General features: G+C 43.8%; 1 protein-coding gene and 1 pseudogene across 1 annotated transcript; one reads left to right on the top strand and one right to left on the bottom strand.

Annotated features, from left to right (window-relative positions):
• Positions 1-206: 206 nt before the first annotated feature.
• On the top strand, positions 207-2417 carry LOC123159799 (protein NINJA homolog 1-like; annotated as a pseudogene).
• Positions 2418-3205: 788 nt separating this feature from the next.
• On the bottom strand, positions 3206-6956 carry LOC123159797 (exosome complex component RRP41 homolog). The gene is made up of 11 exons (XM_044577622.1): positions 6614-6956; positions 6266-6393; positions 6078-6185; positions 5496-5537; positions 5352-5419; positions 4624-4702; positions 4497-4533; positions 4079-4195; positions 3900-3985; positions 3643-3732; positions 3206-3477 (listed from the first exon to the last, which is right to left on the bottom strand). The coding sequence occupies exons 2-11, from the start codon at positions 6320-6322 to the stop codon at positions 3433-3435; spliced, it is 729 nt and encodes a 242-aa protein (XP_044433557.1). The 5' UTR covers positions 6323-6393; positions 6614-6956; the 3' UTR covers positions 3206-3432.
• Positions 6957-10612: the final 3656 nt, after the last annotated feature.

Genomic DNA, 10612 nt, shown 5'->3' on the forward strand with positions numbered 1-10612 from the left:
GCTTCATAGTCGTTTAGCATATGTTCTTATGATGGATTGCTATGTTTGTATGCTTCTACATACACTTACTTATTTATTGTCATGGACAGACATGATGGCATACCCTTACTATAATATTGTTACATTGCAAATGACTGCTTAAATGGGATAATTATAACTCGAGGCAGTCTGGTGTTATATGCTAAAGAATCAGGTTTTAACCATACAATCACCAGAAACTAGAAATGGAGGATGCCCTTGAGCTTAGTTTAGGCCTCTCTTTGGGTGGTGGGTCTTCTGGGAAGTCTAAGGCAAGATATGCTTCTCTAGAGCCTAAGGCGGAACCTCAAGTGGAAGAGAGCAGTAGCAAAGGTGTCTCGCAACCTCCCGATGCTCCTTTTGCGCATTACTATCAAGCAACTGCTGAGAACCAGTAACACAGTAGCAAGAAGAGGCAGAGCCCTGCTACCCCGCCATTTGGGAACTTCTGGGGACAATATGGGGGCTCCTCTGCTCCAGTGGCAGATGGATCCAGTGAACTAATGGCCCACCAATCTCAGCTTCCCCAGTATCAAGAGGGGCGGACTCCAAATAATATTAGAAATAATTCTGAGGAAAACATGCCAGTCTCAAGTAAAAGAAAGATGCTTTCTGAAGAGACAAGTTTTCATAAGAAGCATCATTCTGCTGTTGACTAGCCTGACGCATTCAGTAAGAGCTCTGAAGGAGGTGTGAAAAATGCACCAATTTCAATTAGCACAGATGATGGTTCAATGGTGAAAATGAGGATGTTGCGGACTCGGAAGCAGAAGGCTCAACAGCGTGAAGACAGTGCCAATGGCTCTGTGGTAAACAGCGGATCTGATATAAAGAGATCCAGTGATGATGCTACAGGTGGATTCAAGGAAAGAGGGAACCGAGCTTTTCAGGTAGTGAATCTAGCTCTGGAAAGTTGCCGCATAGAAATCCCTTGCAAGCATCGAATGTAGTGATTGCGCAATATCAAGGCCAGACTCAGGTTTCGGCACCCCTGGGCATAACTAATGCACCAAATTTTCCTCCAATGTATATAGTGCATTTGAGGCCACCCGTACACAATGGACTAGCTATCCAGACGATGGGCGGTGCCTCCCAGGTTTCTTTTGGTTACCCAACAGGTCAGCTACCAATACTTGAAACGAGCTCTTCATGGGCATTTGGTACTCCGCCTCAGGCTATTTCTTCCTTTGCTGCAAAGCAAGCCGAATGAGCAGGAGTCAAACAAGCTGATGATGGAAAGAAACCTCAAGGTTAGTTCACCTCGTAATACTCTACTTATGTGCAAATAAAGAGGAAAAGGTTATGTTGCTACGGTAATCTAATATATGCCATAAAATGACTCCTATATGTGTCTACCTCTCTAAATGACATCTGGATTTGTTAGGTTAGGTAAGAACACTAAGTTGAAATACTTGGTCTGGATATTTCAATGAAGAGTTTTAGTCTACTGTCCAGTCCCAAACTTCCTTGTTTATTAGTTTCTCCTTCAGTTTGGTATGATGGAAGCAATCTGGAGGTGTGTAGTTAGCTCATCTAATTCAGAACCACTTTAATTACTACTCCCTCCGATTCAAAATAAGTGTCGCAGTTTTGAACTAAGGTTAGTTCAACCTCAGTTCAACACTTCGACATGTACTATGGTTCGGAGGGAGTATCTATGAGCAGTATAGTCACTTCTTGATATGCAAGTGCTTTCCTGTAATCTAGCAAGGTAAAATGAACATGGTTGAAAAGTAATTCCTCATTGAGCTTCTTGTGCGCACAGATATACCTTTTGTTCGTTTAAAATTTGGAAACTTTATCGTTTCCCTTTCTCTTCTGTATGAATTGCACAGGTTGGCACGTCCTCCTCTGCTCTTTTGGAGGATGGTGGTAAGATTGTCGAGAAGGTATTGCCTCTCATGGGCTCGGGCTCTGGTATAAGGCCGGGCATTGCCCCGAACATCAAATTCGGAGGGTCCGGATCATACCCTGATCTTCCCTGGGTATCCACAACCGGGACTGGACCAAATGGCAGGACCATATTGGGCGTAACATACAACTTCGGCAGAAACAAAGTGAAGATCATGTGTGCTTGCCATGGCACACACATAACGCCTGAGGAGTTCACGCGACACGCTAGCGTGGATGCCACGGGCCAGGAGAACAACGCTACAATGTCGGTGTTTCCTGTCGGGAATCAAGCAGCCTCAGCCCAAAACTAATTCGGCGGCTGCGTGCCGGTTTCATACTGTGCTTGTTGTTCCCTTTGTGTCCATATCATCAGTTCAGTATATTGTTGCTCTGTTGATTCAAACCTTATTGATATACATTATGTAGACATGTGTCATGTTGTAACTTTGGCTCCATTGTTGTGAACGGAACTGATGTATTTATTATAGCTCCTTTTGTTTTTTCAAGGCAGAATAATACTCCCTCTGTTTTCATTTAATCCGTATATTAGGTTTGTCTAAAGTCAAATTTTATATAATTTCAACAAGTTTGTAGAAAATATATTAACATATACACAACCAAATCAATACCACTTAATTCATCATTGCATATATTTTCACATCATATAACTAAATTTGTTACTGTAAATGTTCATATTGTTTTCTACAAACTTGATCGCACTTTATAAGGTTTGACTTAAGTCAAAACTAATATGCGGAGAGTACATAAAAAATGGAGGTACTATTTGACTACAGCCAGCAAAATGGTGTGCTGGAGCTGCGTTGCCATTTGGTGATAATGCAGGCAGAATGACAGCAGCATACATATGCTTTCTAAGAGTTTTTCAGTCAAACAAATTTTCACCATCCATCATAAATGAGGTACTTCCTCCGTCTAGGTGCATAAGTCATTTTAGGTTGTGCACCGCAACCAAGACGAAGGAAAAAAAACAAAAGAATTTAATGTTTATTTGCTAATTAATAGCACTGCATGTAATGAACTGGCCGCTGCAAGCCATTGAAAGCATACACACTCCACCTTTCTTATTGGTTGATTCCTTTACTCATGTCAAAAACAATAAACGAGGTAAGAACTAATGCACCGCAACTAAGTGTTTTGAAAGTATTTGGTTTTCATAAAGTGACTTATACACCTAGACGGAGGAAGTAGAAATGCTTTCACAACATGTCAACCTGGGGATGTATGTACCATACTTCGCCTGGTATTTAAGTTAAATTTGCAGCATGTTAAAACATTTTCAAAAGTACAACATGGATACCAAGTTCAACATCAAAGTTCCACATAATCAAGATGTCATCTCCTGCACGCTACAGCATACATTAGGAGGGAAAATGATGGTCCAGCTATCTTTGACAGGTTCAGTGTCATTTTTTCTCTCAATGCTAGCTCTGCTAGGCAGATAAGCCATCAATCAGCGTTACACAACAGACCCGCCTTCAAGTGCCACAGGCTCTCGTTTAACTAGCCTCGCTGACACTCCAGCTGCTTCGTGTTCTCCAATAGCACCTATTTCAGCATCACAACACAACCAACCAGCATTCAGGTTTCATACAATGGGAAAATCATTGGTGTACACAACAATATGGTTTCAGTGTGTCCAATGGTAGGATGACAAGTTTGGGGAAGATGTAATTGAGCAAGGGCGGCCGAGAATAAGGAACAGTTCTTAACCTCTCGGATGTAGGTTGCGATCGCTTTGCACCCTTCAGTTGCAAGGTCCATCACAGTCTCAAATGTATCCATTGGTAGTTTCGCGTCCATCTGAAAGTCACCTTTTGAGCATTAGTGTTACTGTGAATGAATGATGTCGTGCAGCAAACTAAGCACATAAGAAATGTGTCGCATCAGAAAGTTTGTGCTGCAGATGAGGCACGGGCTAGGGAGACCCTGAAATTTGGAGCAATCAAAGTTTATGATCGTTCTGTAACCTGCAGAAGAGTCACTTTGTCCATCTTTGCAAGAATGCCAACTGTGACATCCGCGCCTCCAGCGCTGTCTTCTATATAATTCAGATCTGAAATAACATATTAGAATGGTTAAGGGCCTCTTTGTCTGAGATGATTCTTTGCTTTGTCATAGATGTGAGAACAGAAAATAGGCCCCCTACCAAGCAAAGGAGTAGAACACAGATACCCAGCACTGCAAGAAGTGACTATGTCTCGCATTGGAATCCCAGCATCTGCAAGTGCTAGAGTTGCAGCATTGATGCATGCAGACCTGGTTCCTGTTAGACACGCAGTCATGATCAAGATAGAAACTTGTGTCATATTTACTACCACTAATGCTACAATCGTTTCGAAATAGACAAAAATAACACTATGCCATAGCGGGACTGGGTAATGGAAACAAGAAAATGCATGTTTATTAAGTAATAAGTAAAATATTTACACAGCCTCTGGACAAAAAAGTAGGCTTGTGTCGTGTGCCTTTGGTTTGGCAAGGAAATGAAGTAGGTTCTACAAATAGTTATAGAAGTGCATGTAGATTAGAGATGGATCTGAAATATTCAAAGACAGTGCACTTACCACCATCAGCTTGAAGAACTTGGACAAATATGTCAATCTATAAATAAACACAGTAAGCATTCAAAGTGGGTCCTGTTTATAATTTAGGATAGAGGTTTCTTGCAGCTCGACTTGTTAGATGACTCACCTGTGAGTGTGGCATTAAATGTGTTAATATGCTTGCCTCCATTGTTTGTCGAATAACAAGAGAAATTTCTGTTGATCGCCTGTCACAAAGTTATAGATTCACCATATTACTATATAGTTGTTGAAAAATTAAGTAGATTACAACTGACATGAATCAACTAAGCTATACATTAGCACTGTCTGTTTTATTTTCACATGAGAAAGTTTCTGAACTTCTACTTTAATTCCATTGCAACATTTGGTCACATTACTGGCCCAAAAAGCTCTTGAGATGACACCCACCCTTAGTTTTGAGGACCTTTCCCCTTTAAGAGCAACTCGGACACAATTCAAAAATAACAGTCCCCAACACAGACAACAATAATGAAAATACTGACATGAATAAATTAAGCTATACATTAGCACTGTCTGTTTTATTTCACACGAGGAAATTCCTGAACTTCTACTTTAATTGCATTGCAATATTTGGTGACGTTACCGGCCCAAAAAGCTCTCAACATGATCCCCATTAAGAAAAAATCAGACATAATTCAAAAGTACAATCCCCAATACAGAAAATGATAATGACATCGGAAATATTAGAAGAAACATAACATGGAGAAAAAGAAGCCTGGAAATAACGATATGAAAACCTGTCATGTCGAAAGCATGTACTGATAATAAATGAATCCACTATAGTCAGTGGTTAAGTTATTTTCATCAGTTCTTCCTCCTCAAGATGGAACATACCTGTCACCTTTTGGCTTTCTCCTTCGATCCCCAGTGCTAAATTCTGCCATTCTATACTCACAACGCACCTGCAGACACATTTCTCAGAGCGCATCGTAACAAGAGAAGCTTTAATACTCGGTGCACTTGGGCAAATAAACTTACCAAAGCCTCTTTACTGTTTTGGTGCTGACTCCTGTTTTGGATCTGAATGAGTGAAACAAGCAGACATAACATTATGTTTAAAGCTGGGATTTGTTAGCCATTCATATTGAGGAATACTGACTGGTATGAAAAAACAATATCATAGCTACACAAGGAAAGCCGCATCCCTAGACCCTGTGGAATAACTCCCCATGTTCAACTGGCACAGTTTTCCTAGAACATGTTGCCACTATCAAAACACCAGAAGGATACAATTCTGCCGTAGCATCTCTAACATGAACGACTACTGTGCCATTTCATCACGCACTTTGAGAAAAGTTGCTCCATGTAGTTTGTCTTAGCACCGCACCAACTAGAAAGTAAATCCTTTCATAGACAGTACATGAAACGTGCTGCATGAACTTGGGAAAAGAACCCTTGATAGGCATTCCATCAAACATGTCATCTGCACTCTCAAAAACATCATCCTGATTCCAAAACTTAACTAAGAACCATGAACTCTCGCTACTCCCTAGCAGACACTGCATCGAACAGTTGGCGTCCAACAGGCTCTGTGCGAGCAAGACGAGGGACATGGACTACCTCTCGGGGCCCGTAGACGGCGGCGATGACCCTGGTGTTGCCCATCTCGAAGAGCGCCGAGCCGTCGGCCCTGGAGACAACGCCGACCTCGCCCTTGAGCTGCCGCATCTGCGAGACACCGGCCGCCAAGAATCAGTCAGCCGAGCGTGAAGCAGAGGAAGGCGAGACAGGGAGGAGAGGGGCGTGACCTCGTTGGGGCGGCGGCCATCGACGCGGAAGCCCGTGAGAGGGTTGACGTACTCCATCGTGGGACTGTTTTGGCCCCTCCACTCCCGCTTCTAGCTCCACGCGGGCGGCGGCGGCGGCGAGGGCTTTGCTGCGGGTTGATACAGAGTGTTGGTTCATTGGCTAAACTTTTGCAAAACCAAAATCATAGCAGTACTACATACTACACTGAACAAATTACGTCCATCCTCACATGTACTAGTTCATACAACTAATATCTTAGCAGATAGCAGTACACGTACACTGCACAAAAGAATTCAGTTTCCATCAACGGTACACACCAAATCTTTGTTCAGCAAATGGGTGCTCACCTTGATGTTTGGGCGAGGGGCTAGGCCTTGGGGTTGCTGCTCCTTGCTCCGGCTGTTGTCTCGGGCGTCAATGGCGTCCGAGTCAGGTCGCCATTGCCATGGAGGTCGCTGCTCCTTGCTGTTGGCAGGATTAGCGCTGCTGAGTTGGGGATCCGGAGGGAAAGAGGCAGGGGTGGCCGGATCTGGAGGCGGAGGAGAGGATCCGACCGGCGACGAGGGGTAGCAGGCGGCGGCGGCGTCACTGGCGGCGGCGTTGAGGGTTCGTGAGGGAGTTGCGGGTGTACGAGCGAAGGAGTACAGGGGAACGATTCGAGAGAGGGGGGGCTCGCTCGGTTCTGTACCCGGGCCGTGGGTGGAGTAAATTGCACAGAAGTACCACAATTGGGGCATTGGAAGCAGATTGGTATCAAAATTGGTAATTTTTACATGTCAGTACCAAGATTGGGGTGAGCCGTTGCAAAAAAGACTAAAAGTGTGTTTTATACGTATTGACAGAAAAGCTGACCGGTTGGGCCCGCCCGTCAGGCGACACGCTGGCCAGTGCGCGCGTGCTCGCGCGCTGACTGGGCGCTGACTGGGACGAGGCCGGCTCGCACCGTTTAGGGCGCGGCTGGTGCCGTCGAGCCACACCCCGACCCCGCTCTGCCCTCTTCCTTCTCCTCCTCGCCGGCGGCTGCCTCCCCGCCCGCCCCGCCGCCCGCCACACCACGCCACCGTAGTCATGGATCGAACTGCTTAGGCGTTGTCACCTCCACCGCGGCTACTCGTCCCTCGCGCCCTCCTCTCCCCCGTGGTTGCTGTGCCCTAGGCGACGATGGCCTCGGCTACTCCGGCAGGCGACGATGGCCAGGGCGATGCGAGCGGCGGCGACCTCCCCCGCTTAGGCCTCGATGGGAGTGGTTGCTACTCCAGCTCGGAGTACAGTAGCGAGGACGAAGATTTTGCGGAGCCGGCGTTGTCGATGGAGCAGAGGCTGAAGATGGCGCGAATTTGGTTGTCCAACCCTAGCACCGCCCGTCAGTGGACTCATGGCATCGGTGGTGTTCTGTAAGTGTTCCATTGTTCCATCTTTGCAAACTGAAATTGGGGATTAGGGTTAGGGTTTACTGCCTAGTTTACTGTCTGCATGTTTAGCACTCTAATTGCTAGTTCCTAAGTAGAGCAGAGAAGTATATTGGATTACATGAGTCCTAACTAGAGCAGAGCAAAGCAGCATTAGTGGATTACATTGTTATTTCTTAGTCCAAATTGTTAGAGCAGCATTAGGTGTTTATATGTTAGCCTATCTGTTAAGTAAAATTGTTTATTAACCATTTTTTCTGTTATTTCATTTTGCAGTTTGTATGATGACATTTTGGATGTTAGGTTCTATTTTGATGCTTCAGAAATGTTTGAGTTGAAGCTCTGCAGTTCAGATGTAACATACCTGAATATGATTGCAGTGATGGAAACCCAAGGATTTAGTGAATATGATCTGCTGTTTCACATTGAGAATCCACAATTAGGGGAGAAAGGATTGGAGATGGTAGAGTGTAATGCTGAGTTGCAATTAGTAAAGAAGCAGGTTGAGGAGTCTAAGGTCTTAAATTTGCTAGTGAGGGCATGTCCACCTCCTTGCAGCCAGTTTGAGAGGCAAGAATTATCCACTGTTGTGTATGAAGAGCCTGTGTTATATGATCTCAGTGAGGCACCCATCTATGCTGTTAATGAAGAAGGAGTTGCATTTGAAAGTCAGAGTAGTAGCTACAGTGTAGCTCATGGTACTGGTCTTTGCACACAAGAGAGCAAGAATGTAAAAGGAAAAATGAAAGCTGTTATGGAAATAGAAGAAGAAGAGGGATATGTTGGCAGTGGTGGTTCTGATTGTGAAGGTGAAGAGGACATTGATGTACCACCTTTTTATATGGGTGATGCTGATGACATAGAGATGGCTGAGGGAAAGAAACAGAAAGAGTATGATGAAATGGAAGAGGAAGAAACAGATGATGAAGAATCTGAGGAGGAAGAAGTTGTGCATTATGAGGGTGACACAGAGGTTGAGGAACCTTTTCAAATGGATGAAGATGACAAAGTTGTTTCACAGGATGTAGAAACTGTAATTATACATGAAGAGAAGAAGAAGAAGAAACAGAAGCTTCCAGTTAGGAGAGGGCCTACAACAAGGTCACATTCAAGTGTAGTATCAGAGGAGGAACCTGATTTCAAACCTTCATCTGATGAAGAAGAGAAAGGATTGTTGAAGGAGGCTGATGATGATGGTTTTGAGCCATTGTCATTTGTGCTGCCAAAGAAAAGGAAAAGCAGGGCAAAGCAGAGGCCTCCTAGAAAATGGTACAATGAGAAAATGGATGCACCACATGAGCAATTATGTCTACACATGTGTTTCTTGGATCAACATCAATTCAGAGAGGCTTTGTTGAACCTACACATCACTCAAGAAAGAAACTTCAGATATCATAGGAACTCAGATCAAAGAATAATTGTAGAATGCAACCAAAAAAATTGCAACTTCTTTATGGTGGCAGCAGTTATAAAAGGTGAAACTACTTTTGTAATTAAGAAGATGAGAATTAAGCACACTTGCCCTACTACTACAGAGACAACAAGGGTAAGTGCCAAGTGGCTTGCACAGAAGTATGAGTCACTGTTCAGATCTGATCTAACAACTGGCATTCAGACTTTGATTGATGCTTGCATGGAGAAGTATGGTGTGGATGTGCCCAAGTCAATGGCATATAGAGCAAAGAACATAGCTATTGATGTTGTGCTAGGAGACCACAAGAAGCAATACCCTAGGTTGAAAGACTATGCTCAGACAGTGATGGATACAAACCCTGGGAGTAGAGTAATAGTCACTACTGTAACTCCAACACCCACTGAAAAAATCCCCCATCCAGGTCCAAGATTCCATGCTATGTTCTATTGCATCAATGGAGCAAGGGAGGGGTTTCTCAAGGGGTGCAGACCATTCATTGGTTAGTTTGTTCACCTTGTGCATTAGTTACATATTGTTTCATCTTGAAATGCATTTGAATGTTTTAAATATTGAATTTGCTTGCTCATTCAGGTGTTGATGGGTGCTTCATTAAGTTAACTACTGGTGCTCAACTACTTGCTGCCACTGGTAGAGATGGCAACAACAATATATACCCACTAGCATTTGGTATTGTTGGGCAAGAGGACACACCTAACTGGTGTTGGTTTCTACACCAACTTAAAATCTGCCTAGGAGGAGAAGAGGGACAGTTTGGTCCATATACAATAATGTCAGATAGACAAAAGGTATGTGCTTGCATCTTATGTCCTTCTTCCTATATGGTTGTTTTGTGCTAGATAGTAGCTTAGCTAGTTTAATTGTGTGTCCCAGGGCCTACTAAATGCAGTGAATGATGTCTTTCCTAAGTGCAACCAAAGGTTCTGCCTTAGGCATATCTATGCAAACTTCCAAAATGCTGGGTTTAGGGGGGAAGATCTGAAGAAGTGTATGGATAATGCTGCCTATGCATATAGTGAACATAAATTTAACATTGCAATGAATGACATTAGAGCTGAATGTCAGGAAGCTTGGGAGTGGCTTTGTCAAATACCCAAGAAAACATGGGCAAGGCATGCATTTGACACAAACTGCAAGACTGACCTTGTAGTTAACAATTTGTCTGAGGTGTTCAACAAGTATGTCCTAGATGTTAGGAAGAAACCAATTAGGACAATGTGTGATGGAATAAAGGATAAACAGATGATGAGGTGGCATAGGAATAGGGAGAGTGCAAAGACAGCTAGATGGGACATAACACCCCATTATAGTGAGAAGCTAGAGGTTGAGAAGGAGAGGGCCAAATATTGCAAACCAATTCAAACTGGTGTGAACTTGTGGCAGGTTACAAGTGGGCAGCAAACCCATGCTGTTGACTTGCAAGTGCACACATGTGGGTGCAGAAAATGGGACCTCAGTGGCATCCCATGTAACCATGCCATCTCAGCAATCAACAAGGGCAAAAG

This window comes from Triticum aestivum, chromosome 7B, assembly GCF_018294505.1.
Source record: "Triticum aestivum cultivar Chinese Spring chromosome 7B, IWGSC CS RefSeq v2.1, whole genome shotgun sequence".
Lineage (NCBI taxonomy): Eukaryota > Viridiplantae > Streptophyta > Magnoliopsida > Poales > Poaceae > Triticum > Triticum aestivum.

What these genes read in the sequence shown, in the direction of transcription:
- LOC123159797 (XM_044577622.1), bottom strand. Translation starts at nt 6,322, where the DNA reads ATGGAGTACGTCAACCCTCTCACGGGCTTCCGCGTCGATGGCCGCCGC. An exon ending in AGAAAGCCAAAAGGTGACAG is followed by an intron (nt 4,703 to 5,351) that starts GTATGTTCCATC and finishes ACTTTGTGACAG; the next exon opens with GCGATCAACAGAAATTTCTC. An exon ending in ATTTAATGCCACACTCACAG is followed by an intron (nt 4,534 to 4,623) that starts GTGAGTCATCTA and finishes GTTTATTTATAG; the next exon opens with ATTGACATATTTGTCCAAGT.